Source organism: Liolophura sinensis, chromosome 1 (genome assembly GCF_032854445.1).
Source record: "Liolophura sinensis isolate JHLJ2023 chromosome 1, CUHK_Ljap_v2, whole genome shotgun sequence".
NCBI lineage: Eukaryota > Metazoa > Mollusca > Polyplacophora > Chitonida > Chitonidae > Liolophura > Liolophura sinensis.
The window spans coordinates 82281215-82307333 of NC_088295.1; the positions used below are offsets into that span (position 1 = coordinate 82281215).

A 26119-nucleotide genomic window follows, 5' to 3' on the forward strand; every position below is an offset into this window, starting at 1 on the left:
GGTACAGTTAAAGTTGTACTCTGCACAGATGATGGTGTGGTAGTCTCAGCTGTTGTAGTTCCAGATGCTGTATTTGCTGTAGTTGTGCTAATACTTGGGCCAGTGTTGGTAGCACTGGGAGGTCCACCAGAAGTACTTGTAGAAGGTAATGCTTGTGTAGAGGCTACACTTGAAGTTGTTGTACTCTGCACGGACGTTGGCGTTGTTGTTTCTGTTGCTGTGCTGACAGTCGGGCTACTGGTGCTTGCACTCGGAGTTACAGCAGAGGTACTTGTAGTTCCAGCTGTTGTAGTTCCAGTTGTTGTACTCGGTGTCGTTGTGCTAATACTTGGGCCAACACTACTTGGACCAGTGTTGGTAGCACTAGGAGGTACACCAGAAGTACTTGTAGAAAGGAATGATTGTGTAGATGCTACACTAGAAGTTGTGCTTGACACTGATGTTGCCGTTGTTGTTTCTGTTGCTGTGCTGACAGTTGGGCTACTAATGCTTGCACTCGGAGTTACACCAGAGGTACTTGTTAAAGGTGATGAAGTCGTCGTACTTAGACCAGACGTCACAGATGTAGTCCCTGTTGTTGTGCTGATACTAGGGCCAGTGGTAGTAGCACTCGGAGTTTCAGCAGAAGCACTTGTAGAAGGCAATGCTTGTGTAGATGGTAGAGTTGAAGTTGTACTCTGCACTGATGATGGTGTCGTAGTTCCAGTTGCTGTATTTGCTGTCGTTGTGCTAATACTTGGGCCAGTGTTGGTAGCACTGGGAGGTACACCAGAAGTACTTGTAGAAGGCAATGCTTGTGTAGATGCTACACTTGAAGCTATGCTCGGCACTGACGTTGGCGTTGTTGTTTCTGTTGCTATGCTGACAGTTGGGCTACTGGTGCTTGTATTTGGAGTTACAGACGTACTTGTGAAAGGTGATGAAGTTGTCGGAGTTAGACCAGACGTTGCAGATGTAGTTCCTGTCGTTGTGCTGGTACTAGGGTCACCTGGAGTTACAGCAAAATTACTTGTTAAAGGCAATGATTGTGTAGATGGTACAGTTGAAGTTGTACTTTGCACAGATGATGGTGTGGTAGTTTCAGCTGTTGTAGTTCTAGATGCTGTATTTGCTGTAGTTGTGCTAATACTTGGGCCAGTGTTGGTAGCACTGGGAGGTCCACCAGAAGTACTTGTAGAAGGCAATGTTTGTGTAGAGGCTACACTTGAAGTTGTTGTACTCTGCACGGACGTTGGCGTTGTTGTTTCTGTTGCTGTGCTGACAGTCGGGCTACTGGTGCTTGCACTCGGAGTTACAGCAGAGGTACTTGTAGTTCCAGCTGTTGTAGTTCCAGTTGTTGTACTCGGTGTCGTTGTGCTAATACTTGGGCCAACACTACTTGGACCAGTGTTGGTAGCACTGGGAGGTACACCAGAAGTACTTGTAGAAAGGAATGATTGTGTAGATGCTACACTAGAAGTTGTGCTCGACACTGATGTTGCCGTTGTTGTTTCTGTTGCTGTGCTGACAGTTGGGCTACTAATGCTTGCACTCGGAGTTACACCAGAGGTACTTGTTAAAGGTGATGAAGTCGTCGTACTTAGACCAGACGTTACAGATGTAGTCCCTGTTGTTGTGCTGATACTAGGGCCAGTGGTAGTAGCACTCGGAGTTACAGCAGAAGCAGCTGTAGAAGGCAATGCTTGTGTAGATGGTACAGTTGAAGTTGTACTCTGCACTGATGATGGTGTCGTAGTTCCAGTTGCTGTATTTGCTGTCGTTGTGCTAATACTTGGGCCAGTGTTGGTAGCACTGGGAGGTACACCAGAAGTACTTGTAGAAGGCAATGCTTGTGTAGATGCTACACTTGAAGTTATGCTCGGCACTGACGTTGGCGTTGTTGTTTCTGTTGCTATGCTGACAGTTGGGCTACTGGTGCTTGTACTTGGAGTTACAGATGTACTTGTGAAAGGTGATGAAGTTGTCGGAGTTAAACCAGACGTTGCAGATGTAGTTCCTGTCGTTGTGCTGATACTAGGGTCACCTGGAGTTACAGCAAAATTACTTGTTAAAGGCAATGATTGTGTAGATGGTACAGTTGACGTTGAACTCTGTACAGATGATGGTGTGGTAGTTTCAGCTCTTGTAGTTCTAGATGCTGTATTTGCTGTAGTTGTGCTAATACTTGGGCCAGTGTTGGTAGCACTGGGAGGTCCATCAGAAGTACTTGTAAAAGGCAATGTTTGTGTAGAGGCTAAACTTGAAGTTGTTGTACTCTGCACTGACGTTGGCGTTGTTGTTTCTGTTGCTATGCTGACAGTTGGGCTACTGGTGCTTGTACTTGGAGTTACAGATGTACTTGTGAAAGGTGATGAAGTTGTCGCAGTTAGACCAGACGTTGCAGATGTAGTTCCTGTCGTTGTGCTGATACTAGGGTCACCTGAAGTTACAGCAAAATTACTTGTTAAAGGCAATGATTGTGTAGATGGTACAGTTGAAGTTGTACTTTGCACAGATGATGGTGTGGTAGTTTCAGCTGTTGTAGTTCCAGATGCTGTATTTGCTGTAGTTGTGCTAATACTTGGGCCAGTGTTGGTAGCACTGGGAGGTCCACCAGAAGTACTTGTAGAAGGCAATGTTTGTGTAGAGGCTACACTTGAAGTGGTTGTACTCTGCACGGACGTTGGCGTTGTTGTTTCTGTTGCTGTGCTGACAGTCGGGCTACTGGTGCTTGCACTTGGAGTTACAGCAGAGGTACTTATAGTGCCAGCTGTTGTAGTTCCAGTTGTTGTACTCGGTGTCGTTGTGCTAATACTTGGGCCAACGCTACTTGGACCAGTGTTGGTAGCACTGGGAGGTACACCAGAAGTACTTGTAGAAAGGAATGATTGTGTAGATGCTACACTAGAAGTTGTGCTTGACACTGATGTTGCCGTTGTTGTTTCTGTTGCTGTGCTGACAGTTGGGCTACTAATGCTTGCACTCGGAGTTACACCAGAGGTACTTGTTAAAGGTGATGAAGTCGTCGTACTAAGACCAGACGTCACAGATGTAGTTCCTGTCGTTGTGCTGATACTAGGGTCACCTGGAGTTACAGCAAAATTACTTGTTAAAGGCAATGATTGTGTAGATGGTACAGTTAAAGTTGTACTCTGCACAGATGATGGTGTGGTAGTCTCAGCTGTTGTAGTTCCAGATGCTGTATTTGCTGTAGTTGTGCTAATACTTGGGCCAGTGTTGGTAGCACTGGGAGGTCCACCAGAAGTACTTGTAGAAGGTAATGCTTGTGTAGAGACTACACTTGAAGTTGTTGTACTCTGCACGGACGTTGGCGTTGTTGTTTCTGTTGCTGTGCTGACAGTCGGGCTACTGGTGCTTGCACTCGGAGTTACAGCAGAGGTACTTGTAGTTCCAGCTGTTGTAGTTCCAGTTGTTGTACTTGGTGTCGTTGTGCTAATACTTGGGCCAACACTACGTGGACCAGTGTTGGTAGCACTGGGAGGTACACCAGAAGTACTTGTAGAAAGGAATGATTGTGTAGATGCTACACTAGAAGTTGTGCTTGACACTGATGTTGCCGTTGTTGTTTCTGTTGCTGTGCTGACAGTTGGGCTACTAATGCTTGCACTCGGAGTTACACCAGAGGTACTTGTTAAAGGTGATGAAGTCGTCGTACTTAGACCAGACGTCACAGATGTAGTCCCTGTTGTTGTGCTGATACTAGGGCCAGTGGTAGTAGCACTCGGAGTTACAGCAGAAGCACTTGTAGAAGGCAATGCTTGTGTAGATGGTAGAGTTGAAGTTGTACTCTGCACTGATGATGGTGTCGTAGTTCCAGTTGCTGTATTTGCTGTCGTTGTGCTAATACTTGGGCCAGTGTTGGTAGCACTGGGAGGTACACCAGAAGTACTTGTAGAAGGCAATGCTTGTGTAGATGCTACACTTGAAGTTATGCTCGGCACTGACGTTGGCGTTGTTGTTTCTGTTGCTATGCTGACAGTTGGGCTACTGGTGCTTGTACTTGGAGTTACAGATGTACTTGTGAAAGGTGATGAAGTTGTCGGAGTTAAACCAGATGTTGCAGATGTAGTTCCTGTCGTTGTGCTGATACTAGGGTCACCTGGAGTTACAGCAAAATTACTTGTTAAAGGCAATGATTGTGTAGATGGTACAGTTGACGTTGTACTCTGTACAGATGATGGTGTGGTAGTTTCAGCTGTTGTAGTTCTAGATGCTGTATTTGCTGTAGTTGTGCTAATACTTGGGCCAGTGTTGGTAGCACTGGGAGGTCCACCAGAAGTACTTGTAAAAGGCAATGTTTGTGTAGAGGCTAAACTTGAAGTTGTTGTACTCTGCACTGACGTTGGCGTTGTTGTTTCTGTTGCTATGCTGACAGTTGGGCTACTGGTGCTTGTACTTGGAGTTACAGCAGAGGTACTTATAGTTCCAGCTGTTGTAGTTCCAGTTGTTGTACTCGGTGTCGTTGTGCTAATACTTGGGCCAACGCTACTTGGACCAGTGTTGGTAGCACTGGGAGGTACACCAGAAGTACTTGTAGAAAGGAATGATTGTGTAGATGCTACACTAGAAGTTGTGCTCGACACTGATGTTGCCGTTGTTGTTTCTGTTGCTGTGCTGACAGTTGGGCTACTAATGCTTGCACTCGGAGTTACACCAGAGGTACTTGTTAAAGGTGATAATGTCGTCGTAGTTAGACCAGACGTTACAGATGTAGTCCCTGTTGTTGTGCTGATACTAGGGCCAGTGGTAGTAGCACTCGGAGTTACAGCAGAAGCAGCTGTAGAAGGCAATGCTTGTGTAGATGGTACAGTTGAAGTTGTACTCTGCACTGATGATGGTGTCGTAGTTCCAGTTGCTGTATTTGCTGTCGTTGTGCTAATACTTGGGCCAGTGTTGGTAGCACTGGGAGGTACACCAGAAGTACTTGTAGAAGGCAATGCTTGTGTAGATGCTACACTTGAAGTTATGCTCGGCACTGACGTTGGCGTTGTTGTTTCTGTTGCTATGCTGACAGTTGGGCTACTGGTGCTTGTACTTGGAGTTACAGATGTACTTGTGAAAGGTGATGAAGTTGTCGGAGTTAAACCAGACGTTGCAGATGTAGTTCCTGTCGTTGTGCTGATACTAGGGTCACCTGGAGTTACAGCAAAATTACTTGTTAAAGGCAATAATTGTGTAGATGGTACAGTTGACGTTGAACTCTGTACAGATGATGGTGTGGTAGTTTCAGCTCTTGTAGTTCTAGATGCTGTATTTGCTGTAGTTGTGCTAATACTTGGGCCAGTGTTGGTAGCACTGGGAGGTCCATCAGAAGTACTTGTAAAAGGCAATGTTTGTGTAGAGGCTAAACTTGAAGTTGTTGTACTCTGCACTGACGTTGGTGTTGTTGTTTCTGTTGCTATGCTGACAGTTGGGCTACTGGTGCTTGTACTTGGAGTTACAGATGTACTTGTGAAAGGTGATGAAGTTGTCGCAGTTAGACCAGACGTTGCAGATGTAGTTCCTGTCGTTGTGCTGATACTAGGGTCACCTGAAGTTACAGCAAAATTACTTGTTAAAGGCAATGATTGTGTAGATGGTACAGTTGAAGTTGTACTTTGCACAGATGATGGTGTGGTAGTTTCAGCTGTTGTAGTTCCAGATGCTGTATTTGCTGTAGTTGTGCTAATACTTGGGCCAGTGTTGGTAGCACTGGGAGGTCCACCAGAAGTACTTGTAGAAGGCAATGTTTGTGTAGAGGCTACACTTGAAGTGGTTGTACTCTGCACGGACGTTGGCGTTGTTGTTTCTGTTGCTGTGCTGACAGTCGGGCTACTGGTGCTTGCACTTGGAGTTACAGCAGAGGTACTTATAGTTCCAGCTATTGTAGTTCCAGTTGTTGTACTCGGTGTCGTTGTGCTAATACTTGGGCCAACGCTACTTGGACCAGTGTTGGTAGCACTGGGAGGTACACCAGAAGTACTTGTAGAAAGGAATGATTGTGTAGATGCTACACTAGAAGTTGTGCTTGACACTGATGTTGCCGTTGTTGTTTCTGTTGCTGTGCTGACAGTTGGGCTACTAATGCTTGCACTCGGAGTTACACCAGAGGTACTTGTTAAAGGTGATGAAGTCGTCGTACTAAGACCAGACGTCACAGATGTAGTTCCTGTCGTTGTGCTGATACTAGGGTCACCTGGAGTTACAGCAAAATTACTTGTTAAAGGCAATGATTGTGTAGATGGTACAGTTAAAGTTGTACTCTGCACAGATGATGGTGTGGTAGTCTCAGCTGTTGTAGTTCCAGATGCTGTATTTGCTGTAGTTGTGCTAATACTTGGGCCAGTGTTGGTAGCACTGGGAGGTCCACCAGAAGTACTTGTAGAAGGTAATGCTTGTGTAGAGACTACACTTGAAGTTGTTGTACTCTGCACGGACGTTGGCGTTGTTGTTTCTGTTGCTGTGCTGACAGTCGGGCTACTGGTGCTTGCACTCGGAGTTACAGCAGAGGTACTTGTAGCTCCAGCTGTTGTAGTTCCAGTTGTTGTACTTGGTGTCGTTGTGCTAATACTTGGGCCAACACTACTTGGACCAGTGTTGGTAGCACTGGGAGGTACACCAGAAGTACTTGTAGAAAGGAATGATTGTGTAGATGCTACACTAGAAGTTGTGCTTGACACTGATGTTGCCGTTGTTGTTTCTGTTGCTGTGCTGACAGTTGGGCTACTAATGCTTGCACTCGGAGTTACACCAGAGGTACTTGTTAAAGGTGATGAAGTCGTCGTACTTAGACCAGACGTCACAGATGTAGTCCCTGTTGTTGTGCTGATACTAGGGCCAGTGGTAGTAGCACTCGGAGTTACAGCAGAAGCACTTGTAGAAGGCAATGCTTGTGTAGATGGTAGAGTTGAAGTTGTACTCTGCACTGATGATGGTGTCGTAGTTCCAGTTGCTGTATTTGCTGTCGTTGTGCTAATACTTGGGCCAGTGTTGGTAGCACTGGGAGGTACACCAGAAGTACTTGTAGAAGGCAATGCTTGTGTAGATGCTACACTTGAAGTTATGCTCGGCACTGACGTTGGCGTTGTTGTTTCTGTTGCTATGCTGACAGTTGGGCTACTGGTGCTTGTACTTGGAGTTACAGATGTACTTGTGAAAGGTGATGAAGTTGTCGGAGTTAAACCAGACGTTGCAGATGTAGTTCCTGTCGTTGTGCTGATACTAGGGTCACCTGGAGTTACAGCAAAATTACTTGTTAAAGGCAATGATTGTGTAGATGGTACAGTTGACGTTGTACTCTGTACAGATGATGGTGTGGTAGTTTCAGCTGTTGTAGTTCTAGATGCTGTATTTGCTGTAGTTGTGCTAATACTTGGGCCAGTGTTGGTAGCACTGGAGGTCCACCAGAAGTACTTGTAGAAGGCAATGTTTGTGTAGAGGCTACACTTGAAGTGGTTGTACTCTGCACGGACGTTGGCGTTGTTGTTTCTGTTGCTGTGCTGACAGTCGGGCTACTGGTGCTTGCACTTGGAGTTACAGCAGAGGTACTTATAGTTCCAACTGTTGTAGTTCCAGTTGTTGTACTCGGTGTCGTTGTGCTAATACTTGGGCCAACACTACTTGGACCAGTGTTGGTAGCACTGGGAGGTACACCAGAAGTACTTGTAGAAAGGAATGATTGTGTAGATGATACACTAGAAGTTGTGCTTGACACTGATGTTGCCGTTGTTGTTTCTGTTGCTGTGCTGACAGTTGGGCTACTAATGCTTGCACTCGGAGTTACACCAGAGGTACTTGTTAAAGGTGATGAAGTCGTCGTACTTAGACCAGACGTCACAGATGTAGTCCCTGTTGTTGTGCTGATACTAGGGCCAGTGGTAGTAGCACTCGGAGTTACAGCAGAAGCACTTGTAGAAGGCAATGCTTGTGTAGATGGTAGAGTTGAAGTTGTACTCTGCACTGATGATGGTGTCGTAGTTCCAGTTGCTGTATTTGCTGTCGTTGTGCTAATACTTGGGCCAGTGTTGGTAGCACTGGGAGGTACACCAGAAGTACTTGTAGAAGGCAATGCTTGTGTAGATGCTACACTTGAAGTTATGCTCGGCACTGACGTTGGCGTTGTTGTTTCTGTTGCTATGCTGACAGTTGGGCTACTGGTGCTTGTACTTGGAGTTACAGACGTACTTGTGAAAGGTGATGAAGTTGTCGGAGTTAGACCAGACGTTGCAGATGTAGTTCCTGTCGTTGTGCTGATACTAGGGTCACCTGGAGTTACAGCAAAATTACTTGTTAAAGGCAATGATTGTGTAGATGGTACAGTTGAAGTTGTACTCTGCACAGATGATGGTGTGGTAGTTTCAGCTGTTGTAGTTCCAGATGCTGTATTTGCTGTAGTTGTGCTAATACTTGGGCCAGTGTTGGTAGCACTGGGAGGTCCACCAGAAGTACTTGTAGAAGGCAATGTTTGTGTAGAGGCTACACTTGAAATGGTTGTACTCTGCACGGACGTTGGCGTTGTTGTTTCTGTTGCTGTGCCAACAGTCGGGCTACTGGTGCTTGTACTCGGAGTTACAGCAGAGATACTTGAAGTTCCAGCTGTTGTAGTTCCAGTTGTTGTAGTGGGTGTCGTTGTGCTAATACTTGGGCCAACACTACTTGGACCAGTGTTGGTAGCACTGGGAGGTACACCAGAAGTACTTGTAGAAAGGAATGATTGTGTAGATGCTACACTTGAAGTTGTGCTCGAAACTGATGTTGCCGTTGTTGTTTCTGTTGCTGTGCTGACAGTTGGGCTACTAATGCTTGCACTCGGAGTTACACCAGAGGTACGTGTTAAAGGTGATGAAGTCGTCGTACTTAGACCAGAAGTCACAGATGTAGTTCCTGTCGTTGTGCTGATACTAGGGTCACCTGGAGTTACAGCAAAATTACTTGTTAAAGGCAATGATTGTGTAGATGGTACAGTTAAAGTTGTACTCTGCACAGATGATGGTGTGGTAGTCTCAGCTGTTGTAGTTCCAGATGCTGTATTTGCTGTAGTTGTGCTAATACTTGGGCCAGTGTTGGTAGCACTGGGAGGTCCACCAGAAGTACTTGTAGAAGGTAATGCTTGTGTAGAGGCTACACTTGAAGTTGTTGTACTCTGCACGGACGTTGGCGTTGTTGTTTCTGTTGCTGTGCTGACAGTCGGGCTACTGGTGCTTGCACTCGGAGTTACAGCAGAGGTACTTGTAGTTCCAGCTGTTGTAGTTCCAGTTGTTGTACTCGGTGTCGTTGTGCTAATACTTGGGCCAACACTACTTGGACCAGTGTTGGTTAGCACTGGGAGGTACACCAGAAGTACTTGTAGAAAGGAATGATTGTGTAGATGCTACACTAGAAGTTGTGCTTGACACTGATGTTGCCGTTGTTGTTTCTGTTGCTGTGCTGACAGTTGGGCTACTAATGCTTGCACTCGGAGTTACACCAGAGGTACTTGTTAAAGGTGATGAAGTCGTCGTACTTAGACCAGACGTCACAGATGTAGTCCCTGTTGTTGTGCTGATACTAGGGCCAGTGGTAGTAGCACTCGGAGTTACAGCAGAAGCACTTGTAGAAGGGCAATGCTTGTGTAGATGGTAGAGTTGAAGTTGTACTCTGCACTGATGATGGTGTCGTAGTTCCAGTTGCTGTATTTGCTGTCGTTGTGCTAATACTTGGGCCAGTGTTGGTAGCACTGGGAGGTACACCAGAAGTACTTGTAGAAGGCAATGCTTGTGTAGATGCTACACTTGAAGCTATGCTCGGCACTGACGTTGGCGTTGTTGTTTCTGGTTGCTATGCTGACAGTTGGGCTACTGGTGCTTGTATTTGGAGTTACAGACGTACTTGTGAAAGGTGATGAAGTTGTCGGAGTTAGACCAGACGTTGCAGATGTAGTTCCTGTCGTTGTGCTGGTACTAGGGTCACCTGGAGTTACAGCAAAATTACTTGTTAAAGGCAATGATTGTGTAGATGGTACAGTTGAAGTTGTACTTTGCACAGATGATGGTGTGGTAGTTTCAGCTGTTGTAGTTCTAGATGCTGTATTTGCTGTAGTTGTGCTAATACTTGGGCCAGTGTTGGTAGCACTGGGAGGTCCACCAGAAGTACTTGTAGAAGGCAATGTTTGTGTAGAGGCTACACTTGAAGTTGTTGTACTCTGCACGGACGTTGGCGTTGTTGTTTCTGTTGCTGTGCTGACAGTCGGGCTACTGGTGCTTGCACTCGGAGTTACAGCAGAGGTACTTGTAGTTCCAGCTGTTGTAGTTCCAGTTGTTGTACTCGGTGTCGTTGTGCTAATACTTGGGCCAACACTACTTGGACCAGTGTTGGTAGCACTGGGAGGTACACCAGAAGTACTTGTAGAAAGGAATGATTGTGTAGATGCTACACTAGAAGTTGTGCTCGACACTGATGTTGCCGTTGTTGTTTCTGTTGCTGTGCTGACAGTTGGGCTACTAATGCTTGCACTCGGAGTTACACCAGAGGTACTTGTTAAAGGTGATGAAGTCGTCGTACTTAGACCAGACGTTACAGATGTAGTCCCTGTTGTTGTGCTGATACTAGGGCCAGTGGTAGTAGCACTCGGAGTTACAGCAGAAGCAGCTGTAGAAGGCAATGCTTGTGTAGATGGTACAGTTGAAGTTGTACTCTGCACTGATGATGGTGTCGTAGTTCCAGTTGCTGTATTTGCTGTCGTTGTGCTAATACTTGGGCCAGTGTTGGTAGCACTGGGAGGTACACCAGAAGTACTTGTAGAAGGCAATGCTTGTGTAGATGCTACACTTGAAGTTATGCTCGGCACTGACGTTGGCGTTGTTGTTTCTGTTGCTATGCTGACAGTTGGGCTACTGGTGCTTGTACTTGGAGTTACAGATGTACTTGTGAAAGGTGATGAAGTTGTCGGAGTTAAACCAGACGTTGCAGATGTAGTTCCTGTCGTTGTGCTGATACTAGGGTCACCTGGAGTTACAGCAAAATTACTTGTTAAAGGCAATGATTGTGTAGATGGTACAGTTGACGTTGAACTCTGTACAGATGATGGTGTGGTAGTTTCAGCTCTTGTAGTTCTAGATGCTGTATTTGCTGTAGTTGTGCTAATACTTGGGCCAGTGTTGGTAGCACTGGGAGGTCCATCAGAAGTACTTGTAAAAGGCAATATTTGTGTAGAGGCTAAACTTGAAGTTGTTGTACTCTGCACTGACGTTGGCGTTGTTGTTTCTGTTGCTATGCTGACAGTTGGGCTACTGGTGCTTGTACTTGGAGTTACAGATGTACTTGTGAAAGGTGATGAAGTTGTCGCAGTTAGACCAGACGTTGCAGATGTAGTTCCTGTCGTTGTGCTGATACTAGGGTCACCTGAAGTTACAGCAAAATTACTTGTTAAAGGCAATGATTGTGTAGATGGTACAGTTGAAGTTGTACTTTGCACAGATGATGGTGTGGTAGTTTCAGCTGTTGTAGTTCCAGATGCTGTATTTGCTGTAGTTGTGCTAATACTTGGGCCAGTGTTGGTAGCACTGGGAGGTCCACCAGAAGTACTTGTAGAAGGCAATGTTTGTGTAGAGGCTACACTTGAAGTGGTTGTACTCTGCACGGACGTTGGCGTTGTTGTTTCTGTTGCTGTGCTGACAGTCGGGCTACTGGTGCTTGCACTTGGAGTTACAGCAGAGGTACTTATAGTTCCAGCTGTTGTAGTTCCAGTTGTTGTACTCGGTGTCGTTGTGCTAATACTTGGGCCAACGCTACTTGGACCACTGTTGGTAGCACTGGGAGGTACACCAGAAGTACTTGTAAAAAGGAATGATTGTGTAGATGCTACACTAGAAGTTGTGCTTGACACTGATGTTGCCGTTGTTGTTTCTGTTGCTGTGCTGACAGTTGGGCTACTAATGCTTGCACTCGGAGTTACACCAGAGGTACTTGTTAAAGGTGATGAAGTCGTCGTACTAAGACCAGACGTCACAGATGTAGTTCCTGTCGTTGTGCTGATACTAGGGTCACCTGGAGTTACAGCAAAATTACTTGTTAAAGGCAATGATTGTGTAGATGGTACAGTTAAAGTTGTACTCTGCACAGATGATGGTGTGGTAGTCTCAGCTGTTGTAGTTCCAGATGCTGTATTTGCTGTAGTTGTGCTAATACTTGGGCCAGTGTTGGTAGCACTGGGAGGTCCACCAGAAGTACTTGTAGAAGGTAATGCTTGTGTAGAGACTACACTTGAAGTTGTTGTACTCTGCACGGACGTTGGCGTTGTTGTTTCTGTTGCTGTGCTGACAGTCGGGCTACTGGTGCTTGCACTCGGAGTTACAGCAGAGGTACTTGTAGTTCCAGCTGTTGTAGTTCCAGTTGTTGTACTTGGTGTCGTTGTGCTAATACTTGGGCCAACACTACGTGGACCAGTGTTGGTAGCACTGGGAGGTACACCAGAAGTACTTGTAGAAAGGAATGATTGTGTAGATGCTACACTAGAAGTTGTGCTTGACACTGATGTTGCCGTTGTTGTTTCTGTTGCTGTGCTGACAGTTGGGCTACTAATGCTTGCACTCGGAGTTACACCAGAGGTACTTGTTAAAGGTGATGAAGTCGTCGTACTTAGACCAGACGTCACAGATGTAGTCCCTGTTGTTGTGCTGATACTAGGGCCAGTGGTAGTAGCACTCGGAGTTACAGCAGAAGCACTTGTAGAAGGCAATGCTTGTGTAGATGGTAGAGTTGAAGTTGTACTCTGCACTGATGATGGTGTCGTAGTTCCAGTTGCTGTATTTGCTGTCGTTGTGCTAATACTTGGGCCAGTGTTGGTAGCACTGGGAGGTACACCAGAAGTACTTGTAGAAGGCAATGCTTGTGTAGATGCTACACTTGAAGTTATGCTCGGCACTGACGTTGGCGTTGTTGTTTCTGTTGCTATGCTGACAGTTGGGCTACTGGTGCTTGTACTTGGAGTTACAGATGTACTTGTGAAAGGTGATGAAGTTGTCGGAGTTAAACCAGATGTTGCAGATGTAGTTCCTGTCGTTGTGCTGATACTAGGGTCACCTGGAGTTACAGCAAAATTACTTGTTAAAGGCAATGATTGTGTAGATGGTACAGTTGACGTTGTACTCTGTACAGATGATGGTGTGGTAGTTTCAGCTGTTGTAGTTCTAGATGCTGTATTTGCTGTAGTTGTGCTAATACTTGGGCCAGTGTTGGTAGCACTGGGAGGTCCACCAGAAGTACTTGTAAAAGGCAATGTTTGTGTAGAGGCTAAACTTGAAGTTGTTGTACTCTGCACTGACGTTGGCGTTGTTGTTTCTGTTGCTATGCTGACAGTTGGGCTACTGGTGCTTGTACTTGGAGTTACAGCAGAGGTACTTATAGTTCCAGCTGTTGTAGTTCCAGTTGTTGTACTCGGTGTCGTTGTGCTAATACTTGGGCCAACGCTACTTGGACCAGTGTTGGTAGCACTGGGAGGTACACCAGAAGTACTTGTAGAAAGGAATGATTGTGTAGATGCTACACTAGAAGTTGTGCTCGACACTGATGTTGCCGTTGTTGTTTTTGTTGCTGTGCTGACAGTTGGGCTACTAATGCTTGCACTCGGAGTTACACCAGAGGTACTTGTTAAAGGTGATAATGTCGTCGTAGTTAGACCAGACGTTACAGATGTAGTCCCTGTTGTTGTGCTGATACTAGGGCCAGTGGTAGTAGCACTCGGAGTTACAGCAGAAGCAGCTGTAGAAGGCAATGCTTGTGTAGATGGTACAGTTGAAGTTGTACTCTGCACTGATGATGGTGTCGTAGTTCCAGTTGCTGTATTTGCTGTCGTTGTGCTAATACTTGGGCCAGTGTTGGTAGCACTGGGAGGTACACCAGAAGTACTTGTAGAAGGCAATGCTTGTGTAGATGCTACACTTGAAGTTATGCTCGGCACTGACGTTGGCGTTGTTGTTTCTGTTGCTATGCTGACAGTTGGGCTACTGGTGCTTGTACTTGGAGTTACAGATGTACTTGTGAAAGGTGATGAAGTTGTCGGAGTTAAACCAGACGTTGCAGATGTAGTTCCTGTCGTTGTGCTGATACTAGGGTCACCTGGAGTTACAGCAAAATTACTTGTTAAAGGCAATGATTGTGTAGATGGTACAGTTGACGTTGAACTCTGTACAGATGATGGTGTGGTAGTTTCAGCTCTTGTAGTTCTAGATGCTGTATTTGCTGTAGTTGTGCTAATACTTGGGCCAGTGTTGGTAGCACTGGGAGGTCCATCAGAAGTACTTGTAAAAGGCAATGTTTGTGTAGAGGCTAAACTTGAAGTTGTTGTACTCTGCACTGACGTTGGCGTTGTTGTTTCTGTTGCTATGCTGACAGTTGGGCTACTGGTGCTTGTACTTGGAGTTACAGATGTACTTGTGAAAGGTGATGAAGTTGTCGCAGTTAGACCAGACGTTGCAGATGTAGTTCCTGTCGTTGTGCTGATACTAGGGTCACCTGAAGTTACAGCAAAATTACTTGTTAAAGGCAATGATTGTGTAGATGGTACAGTTGAAGTTGTACTTTGCACAGATGATGGTGTGGTAGTTTCAGCTGTTGTAGTTCCAGATGCTGTATTTGCTGTAGTTGTGCTAATACTTGGGCCAGTGTTGGTAGCACTGGGAGGTCCACCAGAAGTACTTGTAGAAGGCAATGTTTGTGTAGAGGCTACACTTGAAGTGGTTGTACTCTGCACGGACGTTGGCGTTGTTGTTTCTGTTGCTGTGCTGACAGTCGGGCTACTGGTGCTTGCACTTGGAGTTACAGCAGAGGTACTTATAGTTCCAGCTATTGTAGTTCCAGTTGTTGTACTCGGTGTCGTTGTGCTAATACTTGGGCCAACGCTACTTGGACCAGTGTTGGTAGCACTGGGAGGTACACCAGAAGTACTTGTAGAAAGGAATGATTGTGTAGATGCTACACTAGAAGTTGTGCTTGACACTGATGTTGCCGTTGTTGTTTCTGTTGCTGTGCTGACAGTTGGGCTACTAATGCTTGCACTCGGAGTTACACCAGAGGTACTTGTTAAAGGTGATGAAGTCGTCGTACTAAGACCAGACGTCACAGATGTAGTTCCTGTCGTTGTGCTGATACTAGGGTCACCTGGAGTTACAGCAAAATTACTTGTTAAAGGCAATGATTGTGTAGATGGTACAGTTAAAGTTGTACTCTGCACAGATGATGGTGTGGTAGTCTCAGCTGTTGTAGTTCCAGATGCTGTATTTGCTGTAGTTGTGCTAATACTTGGGCCAGTGTTGGTAGCACTGGGAGGTCCACCAGAAGTACTTGTAGAAGGTAATGCTTGTGTAGAGACTACACTTGAAGTTGTTGTACTCTGCACGGACGTTGGCGTTGTTGTTTCTGTTGCTGTGCTGACAGTCGGGCTACTGGTGCTTGCACTCGGAGTTACAGCAGAGGTACTTGTAGCTCCAGCTGTTGTAGTTCCAGTTGTTGTACTTGGTGTCGTTGTGCTAATACTTGGGCCAACACTACTTGGACCAGTGTTGGTAGCACTGGGAGGTACACCAGAAGTACTTGTAGAAAGGAATGATTGTGTAGATGCTACACTAGAAGTTGTGCTTGACACTGATGTTGCCGTTGTTGTTTCTGTTGCTGTGCTGACAGTTGGGCTACTAATGCTTGCACTCGGAGTTACACCAGAGGTACTTGTTAAAGGTGATGAAGTCGTCGTACTTAGACCAGACGTCACAGATGTAGTCCCTGTTGTTGTGCTGATACTAGGGCCAGTGGTAGTAGCACTCGGAGTTACAGCAGAAGCACTTGTAGAAGGCAATGCTTGTGTAGATGGTAGAGTTGAAGTTGTACTCTGCACTGATGATGGTGTTGTAGTTCCAGTTGCTGTATTTGCTGTCGTTGTGCTAATACTTGGGCCAGTGTTGGTAGCACTGGGAGGTACACCAGAAGTACTTGTAGAAGGCAATGCTTGTGTAGATGCTACACTTGAAGTTATGCTCGGCACTGACGTTGGCGTTGTTGTTTCTGTTGCTATGCTGACAGTTGGGCTACTGGTGCTTGTACTTGGAGTTACAGATGTACTTGTGAAAGGTGATGAAGTTGTCGGAGTTAAACCAGACGTTGCAGATGTAGTTCCTGTCGTTGTGCTGATACTAGGGTCACCTGGAGTTACAGCAAAATTACTTGTTAAAGGCAATGATTGTGTAGATGGTACAGTTGACGTTGTACTCTGTACAGATGATGGTGTGGTAGTTTCAGCTGTTGTAGTTCTAGATGCTGTATTTGCTGTAGTTGTGCTAATACTTGGGCCAGTGTTGGTAGCACTGGGAGGTCCACCAGAAGTACTTGTAAAAGGCAATGTTTGTGTAGAGGCTAAACTTGAAGTTGTTGTACTCTGCACTGACGTTGGCGTTGTTGTTTCTGTTGCTATGCTGACAGTTGGGCTACTGGTGCTTGTACTTGGAGTTACAGCAGAGGTACTTATAGTTCCAGCTGTTGTATTTCCAGTTGTTGTAGTCGGTGTCGTTGTGCTAATACCTGGGCCAACACTACTTGGACCAGTGTTGGTAGCACTGGGAGGTACACCAGAAGTACTTGTAGAAAGGAATGATAGTGTAGATGCTACACTTGAAGTTGTGCTCGACACTGATGTTGCCGTTGTTGTTTCTGTTGCTGTGCTGACAGTTGGGCTACTAATGCTTGCACTCGGAGTTACACCAGAGGTACTTGTAAAAGGTGATGAAGTCGTCGTACTTAGACCAGACGTTACAGATGTAGTTCCTGTTGTTGTGCTAATACTAGGGCCAGTGGTAGTAGCACTCGGAGTTACAGCAGAAGCACTTGTAGAAGGCAATGCTTGTGTAGATGGTAGAGTTGAAGTTGTACTCTGCACTGATGATGGTGTAGTAGTTCCAGTTGCTGTATTTGCTGTCGTTGTGCTAATACTTGGGCCAGTGTTGGTAGCACTGGGAGGTACACCAGAAGTACTTGTAGAAGGCAATGCTTGTGTAGATGCTACACTTGAAGTTATGCTCGGCACTGACGTTGGCCTTGTTGTTTCTGTTGCTATGCTGACAGTTGGGCTACTGGTGCTTGTACTTGGAGTTACAGACGTACTTGTGAAAGGTGATGAAGTTGTCGGACTTAGACCAGACGTTGCAGATGTAGTTCCTGTCGTTGTGCTGATACTAGGGTCACCTGGAGTTACAGCAAAATTACTTGTTAAAGGCAATGATTGTGTAGATGGTACAGTTGAAGTTGTACTCTGCACAGATGATGGTGTGGTAGTCTCAGCTGTTGTAGTTCCAGATGCTGTATTTGCTGTAGTTGTGCTAATACTTGGGCCAGTGTTGGTAGCACTGGGAGGTCCACCAGAAGTACTTGTAGAAGGCAATGTTTGTGTAGAGGCTACACTTGAAGTTGTTGTACTCTGCACGGACGTTGGCGTTGTTGTTTCTGTTGCTGTGCTGACAGTCGGGCTACTGGTGCTTGCACTCGGAGTTACAGCAGAGGTACTTGTAGTTCCAGCTGTTGTAGTTCCAGTTGTTGTACTCGGTGTCGTTGTGCTAATACTTGGGCCAACACTACTTGGACCAGTGTTGGTAGCACTGGGAGGTACACCAGAAGTACTTGTAGAAAGGAATGATTGTGTAGATGCTACACTAGAAGTTGTGCTTGACACTGATGTTGCCGTTGTTGTTTCTGTTGCTGTGCTGACAGTTGGGCTACTAATGCTTGCACTCGGAGTTACACCAGAGGTACTTATAAAAGGTGATGAAGTCGTCGTACTTAGACCAGACGTTACAGATGTAGTTCCTGTTGTTGTGCTAATACTAGGGCCAGTGGTAGTAGCACTCGGAGTTACAGCAGAAGCACTTGTATAAGGCAATGCTTGTGTAGATGGTAGAGTTGAAGTTGTACTCTGCACTGATGATGGTGTCGTAGTTCCAGTTGCTGTATTTGCTGTCGTTGTGCTAATACTTGGGCCAGTGTTGGTAGCACTGGGAGGTACACCAGAAGTACTTGTAGAAGGCAATGCTTGTGTAGATGCTACACTTGAAGTTATGCTCGGCACTGACGTTGGCCTTGTTGTTTCTGTTGCTATGCTGACAGTTGGGCTACTGGTGCTTGTACTTGGAGTTACAGACGTACTTGTGAAAGGTGATGAAGTTGTCGGACTTAGACCAGACGTTGCAGATGTAGTTCCTGTCGTTGTGCTGATACTAGGGTCACCTGGAGTTACAGCAAAATTACTTGTTAAAGGCAATGATTGTGTAGTTGGTACAGTTGAAGTTGTACTCTGCACAGATGATGGTGTGGTAGTCTCAGCTGTTGTAGTTCCAGATGCTGTATTTGCTGTAGTTGTGCTAATACTTGGGCCAGTGTTGGTAGCACTGGGAGGTCCACCAGAAGTACTTGTAGAAGGCAATGTTTGTGTAGAGGCTACACTTGAAGTTGTTGTACTCTGCACGGACGTTGGCGTTGTTGTTTCTGTTGCTGTGCTGACAGTCGGGCTACTGGTGCTTGCACTCGGAGTTACAGCAGAGGTACTTGTAGTTCCAGCTGTTGTAGTTCCAGTTGTTGTACTCGGTGTCGTTGTGCTAATACTTGGGCCAACACTACTTGGACCAGTGTTGGTAGCACTGGGAGGTACACCAGAAGTACTTGTAGAAAGGAATGATTGTGTAGATGCTACACTAGAAGTTGTGCTTGACACTGATGTTGCCGTTGTTGTTTCTGTTGCTGTGCTGACAGTTTGGCTACTAATGCTTGCACTCGGAGATACACCAGAGGTACTTGTTAAAGGTGATGAAGTCGTCGTACTTAGACCAGACGTTACAGATGTAGTCCCTGTTGTTGTGCTGATACTAGGGCCAGTGGTAGTAGCACTTGGAGTTACAGCAGAAGCACTTGTAGAAGGCAATGCTTGTGTAGATGGGAGAGTTAAAGTTGTACTCTGCACTGATGATGGTGTCGTAGTTCCAGTTGCTATATTTGCTGTCGTTGTGCTAATACTTGGGCCAGTGTTGGTAGCACTGGGAGGTACACCAGAAGTACTTGTAGAAGGCAATGCTTGTGTAGATGCTACACTTGAAGTTATGCTCGGCACTGACATTGGCGATGTTGTTTCTGTTGCTATGCTGACAGTTGGGCTACTGGTGCTTGTACTTGGAGTTACAGACGTACTTGTGAAAGGTGATGAAGTTGTCGGATTTAGACCAGACGTTGCAGATGTAGTTCCTGTCGTTGTGCTGATACTAGGGTCACCTGGAGTTACAGCAAAATTACTTGTTAAAGGCAATGATTGTGTAGATGGTATAGTTGAACTTGTACTCTGCACAGATGATGGTGTGGTAGTTTCAGCTGTTGTAGTTCCAGATGCTGTATTTGCTGTAGTTGTGCTAATACTTGGGCCAGTGTTGGTAGCACTGGGAGGTCCACCAGAAGTACTTGTAGAAGGCAATGCTTCTGTAGAGGCTACACTTGAAGTTGTTGTACTCTGCACGGACGGTGGCGTTGTTGTTTCTGTTGCTGTGCTAACAGTCGGGCTACTGGTGCTTGCACTCGGAGTTACAGCAGAGGTACTTGTAGTTCCAGCTGTTGTAGTTCCAGTTGTTGTACTCGGTGTCGTTGTGCTAATACTTGGGCCAACACTACTTGGACCAGTGTTGGTAGCACTGGGAGGTACACCAGAAGTACTTGTAGAAAGGAATGATTGTGTAGATGCTACAGTAGAAGTTGTGCTCGACACTGATGTTGCCGTTGTTGTTTCTGTTGCTGTGCTGACAGTTGGGCTACTAATGCTTGCACTCGGAGTTACAACAGAGGTACTTGTAAAAGGTGATAAAGTCGTCGTACTTAGACCAGACGTCACAGATGTAGTTCCTGTTGTTGTGCTGATACTAGGGCCAGTGGTAGTAGCACTCGGAGTTACAGCAGAAGCAGCTGTAGAAGGCAATGCTTGTGTAGATGGTAGAGTTGAAGTTGTACTCTGCACTGATGATGGTGTCGTAGTTCCAGTTGCTGTATTTGCTGTCGTTGTGCTAATACTTGGGCCAGTGTTGGTAGCACTGGGAGGTACACCAGAAGTACTTGTAGAAGGCAATGCTTGTGTAGATGCTACACTTGAAGTTATGCTCGGCACTGACGTTGGCGTTGTTGTTTCTCTTGCTATGCTGACAGTTGGGCTACTGGTGCTTGTACTTGGAGTTACAGACGTACTTGTGAAAGGTGATGAGGTTGTCGGACTTAGACCAGACGTTGCAGATGTAGTTCCTGTCGTTGTGCTGATACTAGGGTCACCTGGAGTTACATCAGAAGTACTTGTAGAGGGTGGTGATTGTGTGGAAGCTACAGTCGAAGTTGCTACTGGTGCCACTGTTGTATCTGTACTATGGGCTGAAGCCGCTGTAGGTCCTATTGTTTCAGAGATACTAGTGCCAGTTGCTCTACTACTCGAAGTTGTCACTTGTGCTGTTGTTGAATCGGTACTGTGGACTGATGGCGTTGTGGTTTCTGTTGTTGTAGAAATACTAGGGCCGGTTGTTGTAGCACTGGCAGTTACATGAGAAGTAATTGTTGAAGGTGGTGACTGTGTGGATGCCACACTCGAAGTTGCTACTCGTGCCGTTGTTGTATCTGTACTGTGGACTAACGGCGTTGTAGTTTCTCTGGTTATAGAGATACTAGGACCAGTTGTTGTAACACTGGCAGTTACATCAGAAGTACTTGTAGAGGGTGGTGATTGTGTGGATGCTACACTTACAGTTGCTACTGGTGCTGTTGTTGTATCTGAACTGTGGACTGAAAGCGTTGTAGTTTCTGTGGTTGTAGAGATACTAGGATCAGTTGTTGTAGCACTGGGAGTTACATCAGAAGTACTTGTTGAAGGTGATGTTTGTGTGGAAGCTACAGTCGAAGTTGCTACTGGTGCCGCTGTTGTATCTGTACTGTGGACTGAAGCCGCTGTAGTTCCTATTGTTTCAGAGATACTAGTGCCAGTTGTTCTACTACTCGAAGTTGTCACTTGTGCTGTTGTCGAATCTGTACTGTGGACTGATGGCGTTGTGGTTTCTGTTGTTGTAGAAATACTAGGGCCGGTTGTTGTAGCACTGGGAGTTATGTGAGAAGTAATTGTTGAAGGTGGTGATTGTGTGGATGCCACACTCGAAGTTGCTACTCGTGCCGTTGTTGTATCTGTACTGTGGACTAACGGCGTTGTAGTTTCTCTGGTTATAGAGATACTAGGACCAGTTGTTGTAGCACTGGCAGTTACATCAGAAGTACTTGTAGAAGGTGATGATTGTGTGGATGCTACACTTACAGTTGCTACTGGTGCTGTTGTATCTGTACTGTGGACTGAAAGCGTTGTACTTTCTGTGGTTGTAGAGATACTAAGATCGGTTGTTGTAGCACTGGGAGTTACATCAGAAGTACTTGTTGAAGGTGATGTTTGTGTGGAAGCTACAGTCGAAGTTGTTACTGAGGACGCTGTTGTATCTGTACTATGGACTGAAGCCGCTGTAGGTCCTATTGTTTCAGAGATACTAGTGTCAGTTGTTCTACTACTCGAAGTTGTCACTTGTGCTGTTGTCGAATCTGTACTGTGGACTGATGGCGTTGTGGTTTCTGTTGTAGAGATAGTAGGGCCGGTTGTTGTAGCACTGGCAGTTACATGAGAAGTAATTGTTGAAGGTGGTGATTGTGTGGATGCCACACTCGAAGTTGCTACTCGTGCCGTTGTTGTATCTGTACTGTGGACTAACGGCGTTGTAGTTTCTCTGGTTATAGAAATACTAGGACCAGTTGTTGTAGCACTGGCAGTTACATCAGAAGTACTTGTAGAAGGTGATGATTGTGTGGATGCTACACTTACAGTTGCTACTGGTGCTGTTGTATCTGTACTGTGGACTGAAAGCGTTGTACTTTCTGTGGTTGTAGAGATACTAAGGTCGGTTGTTGTAGCACTGGGAGTTACATCAGAAGTACTTGTTGAAGGTGATGTTTGTGTGGAAGCTACAGTCGAAGTTGTTACTGGGGCCGCTGTTGTATCTGTACTATGGACTGAAGCCGCTGTAGGTCCTATTGTTTCAGAGATACTAGTGCCAGTTGTTCTACTACTCGAAGTTGTCACTTGTGCTGTTGTCGAATCTGTACTGTGGACTGATGGCGATGTGGTTTCTGTTGTAGAGATACTAGGGCTGGTTGTTGTAGCACTGGCAGTTACATGAGAAGTAATTGTTGAAGGTGGTGATTGTGTGGATGCCACACTCGAAGTTGCTACTGGTGCCGTTGTTGTATCTGTACTGTGGATTAACGGCGTTGTAGTTTCTCTGGTTATAGAGATTGGACCAGGACCAGTTGTTGTAACACTGGCAGTTACATCAGAAGTACTTGTAGAGGGTGGTGATTGTGTGGATGGTACACTTACAGTTGCTACTGGTGCAGTTGTTGTATCTGTACTGTGGACTGAAAGCCTTGTACTTTCTCTGGTTGCAGAGATACTTGGACCAGTTGTTGTAACACTGGCAGTTACATCAGAAGTACTTGTAGAGGGTGGTGATTGTATGGATGCTACACTTACAGTTGCTACTGGTGCTGTTGTTGTATCTGTACTGTGGAATGACAGCGTTGTAGTTTCTGTTGTTGTAGAGATACTAGGGCCGGTTATTGTAGCACTGGGAGTTACATGAGAAGTAATTGTTGAAGGCGGTGATTGTGTGGATGCCACACTCGAAGTTGCTACTCGTGCCGTTGTTGTATCTGTACTGTGGACTAACGGCGTTGTAGTTTCTCTGGTTATAGAGATTGGACCAGGACCAGTTGTTGTAGCACTGGCAGATACATCAGAAGTACTTGTAGAGGGTGGTGATTGTGTGGATGGTACACTTACAGTTGCTACTGGTGCTGTTGTTGTATCTGTACTGTGGACTGAAAGCGTTGTACTTTCTGTGGTTGTAGAGATACTAAGGCCGGTTGTTGTAGCACTGGGAGTTACATGAGAAGTACTTGTTGAAGGTGATGTTTGTGTGGAAGCTACAGTCGAAGTTGCTACTGGTGCCGCTGTTGTACCTGTACTATGGACTGAAGCCGCTGTAGTTCCTATTGTTTCAGAGATACTAGTGCCAGTTGTTCTACTACTCGAAGTTGTCACTTGTGCTGTTGTCGAATCTGTACTGTGGACTGATGGCGTTGTGGTTTCTGTTGTTGTAGAGATACTAGGGCCGGTTGTTGTAGCACTGACAGTTACATGAGAAGTAATTGTTGAAGGTGGTGATTGTGTGGATGCCACACTCGAAGTTGCTACTGGTGCCGTTGTTGTATCTGTACTGTGGACTAACGGCGCTGTAGTTTGTCTGGTTATAGAGATACTAGGACCAGTTGTTGTAGCACTGGCAGTTACATCAGAAGTACTTGTAGAGAGTGGTGATTGTGTGGATGCTACACTTACAGTTGCTACTGGTCCTGTTGTTGTATCTGTACTGTGGACCGATGGCGTTGTAGTTTCTGTTGTTGTAGAGATACTATTGCCGGTTGTTGTAGCACTGGGAGTTACATCAGAAGTACTTGTTGAAGGTGGTGATTGTGTGGATGTTACACTCGAAGTTGGTAATGCTCCTGTTGTTGTATCTGTAGTGTGGACTGATGGCGTTGTAGTTTCTCTGGTTATAGAGATACTAGGACCAGTTGTTGTAGCACTGGCAGTTACATCAGAAGTACTTGTAGAGGGTGGTGATTGTGTGGATGCTACACTTACAGTTGCTACTGGTGCTGTTGTTGTATCTGTACTGTGGACTGAAAGCGTTGTACTTTCTGTGGTTGTAGAGATACTAAGGCCGGTTGTTGTAGCACTGGGAGTTACATCAGAAGTACTTGTTGAAGGTGATGTTTGTGTGGAAGCTACAGTCGAAGTTGCAACTGGTGCCGCTGTTGTATCTGTACTGTGGACTGAAGCCGCTGTAGTTCCTATTGTTTCAGAGATACTAGTGCCAGTTGTTCTACTACTCGAAGTTGCCACTTGTGCTGTTGTCGAATCTGTACTGTGGACTGATGGCGTTGTGGTTTCTGTTGTTGTAGAAATACTAGGGCCGGTTGTTGTAGCACTGGGAGTTACATGAGAAGTAATTGTTGAAGGTGGTGATTGTGTGGATGCCACACTCAAAGTTGCTACTGGTGCCGTTGTTGTATCTGTACTGTGGACTAACGGCGTTGTAGTTTCTCTGGTTATAGAGATACTAGGACCAGTTGTTGTAACACTGGCAGTTACATCAGAAGTACTTGTAGAGGGTGGTGATTGTGTGGATGGTACACTTACAGTTGCTACTGGTGCAGTTGTTGTATCTGTACTGTGGACTGAAAGCCTTGTACTTTCTGTGGTTGCAGAGATACTAGGACCAGTTGTTGTAACACTGGCAGTTACATCAGAAGTACTTGTAGAGGGTGGTGATTGTGTGGATGCTACACTTACAGTTGCTACTGGTGCTGTTGTTGTATCTGTACTGTGGAATGACAGCGTTGTAGTTTCTGTTGTTGTAGAGATACTAGGGCCGGTTGTTGTAGCACTGGGAGTTACATGAGAAGTAATTGTTGAAGGCGGTGATTGTGTGGATGCCACACTCGAAGTTGCTACTCGTGCCGTTGTTGTATCTGTACTGTGGACTAACGGCGTTGTAGTTTCTCTGGTTATAGAGATTGGACCAGGACCAGTTGTTGTAGCACTGGCAGATACATCAGAAATACTTGTAGAGGGTGGTGATTGTGTGGATGGTACACTTACAGTTGCTACTGGTGCTGTTGTTGTATCTGTACTGTGGACTAACGGCGTTGTACTTTCTGTGCTTGTAGAGATACTAAGGCCGGTTGTTGTAGCACTGGGAGTTACATGAGAAGTACTTGTTGAAGGTGATGTTTGTGTGGAAGCTACAGTCGAAGTTGCTACTGGTGCCGCTGTTGTACCTGTACTATGGACTGAAGCCGCTGTAGTTCCTATTGTTTCAGAGATACTAGTGCCAGTTGTTCTACTACTCGAAGTTGTCACTTGTGCTGTTGTCGAATCTGTACTGTGGACTGATGGCGTTGTGGTTTCTGTTGTTGTAGAGATACTAGGGCCGGTTGTTGTAGCACTGGCAGTTACATGAGAAGTAATTGTTGAAGGTGGTGATTGTGTGGATGCCACACTCGAAGTTGCTACTGGTGCCGTTGTTGTATCTGTACTTTGGACTAACGGCGCTGTAGTTTGTCTGGTTATAGAGATACTAGGACCAGTTGTTGTAGCACTGGCAGTTACATCAGAAGTACTTGTAGAGAGTGGTGATTGTGTGGATGCTACACTTACAGTTGCTACTGGTCCTGTTGTTGTATCTGTACTGTGGACTGATGGCGTTGTAGTTTCTGTTGTTGTAGAGATACTATGGCCGGTTGTTGTAGCACTGGGAGTTACATCAGAAGTACTTGTTGAAGGTGGTGATTGTGTGGATGTTACACTCGAAGTTGGTAATGCTCCTGTTGTTGTATCTGTAGTGTGGACTGATGGCGTTGTAGTTTCTCTGGTTATAGAGATACTAGGACCAGTTGTTGTAGCACTGGCAGTTACATCAGAAGTACTTGTAGAGGGTGGTGATTGTGTGGATGCTACACTTACAGTTGCTACTGGTGCTGTTGTTGTATCTGTACTGTGGACTGAAAGCGTTGTACTTTCTGTGGTTGTAGAGATACTAAGGCCGGTTGTTGTAGCACTGGGAGTTACATCAGAAGTACTTGTTGAAGGTGATGTTTGTGTGGAAGCTACAGTCGAAGTTGCAACTGGTGCCGCTGTTGTATCTGTACTGTGGACTGAAGCCGCTGTAGTTCCTATTGTTTCAGAGATACTAGTGCCAGTTGTTCTACTACTCGAAGTTGCCACTTGTGCTGTTGTCGAATCTGTACTGTGGACTGATGGCGTTGTGGTTTCTGTTGTTGTAGAAATACTAGGGCCGGTTGTTGTAGCACTGGGAGTTACATGAGAAGTAATTGTTGAAGGTGGTGATTGTGTGGATGCCACACTCAAAGTTGCTACTGGTGCCGTTGTTGTATCTGTACTGTGGACTAACGGCGTTGTAGTTTCTCTGGTTATAGAGATACTAGGACCAGTTGT

The 26119-nt window shown here is 45.7% G+C and overlaps 1 protein-coding gene across 1 annotated transcript in view; it reads right to left on the reverse strand.

The window, feature by feature from the left end:
- Positions 1-26119, reverse strand: part of LOC135464676 (mucin-2-like) — a 52705-nt gene that overhangs the window by 25335 nt on the left and 1251 nt on the right. Inside the window, exons 2-17 of the mRNA XM_064742169.1 lie at positions 24529-24704; positions 22022-22358; positions 21592-21767; positions 20716-20846; positions 14427-15114; positions 11425-12413; positions 9354-9694; positions 8141-8224; positions 7441-7933; positions 7026-7210; positions 6729-6810; positions 5597-6175; positions 3930-4099; positions 3629-3699; positions 1231-1398; positions 95-756 (exon numbers count right to left, since the gene is read on the reverse strand). Coding sequence (XP_064598239.1) covers positions 95-756; positions 1231-1398; positions 3629-3699; positions 3930-4099; positions 5597-6175; positions 6729-6810; positions 7026-7210; positions 7441-7933; positions 8141-8224; positions 9354-9694; positions 11425-12413; positions 14427-15114; positions 20716-20846; positions 21592-21767; positions 22022-22358; positions 24529-24704 — 5332 coding nt within the window. The remainder of the gene's footprint in view (positions 1-94; positions 757-1230; positions 1399-3628; positions 3700-3929; positions 4100-5596; positions 6176-6728; positions 6811-7025; positions 7211-7440; positions 7934-8140; positions 8225-9353; positions 9695-11424; positions 12414-14426; positions 15115-20715; positions 20847-21591; positions 21768-22021; positions 22359-24528; positions 24705-26119) is intronic.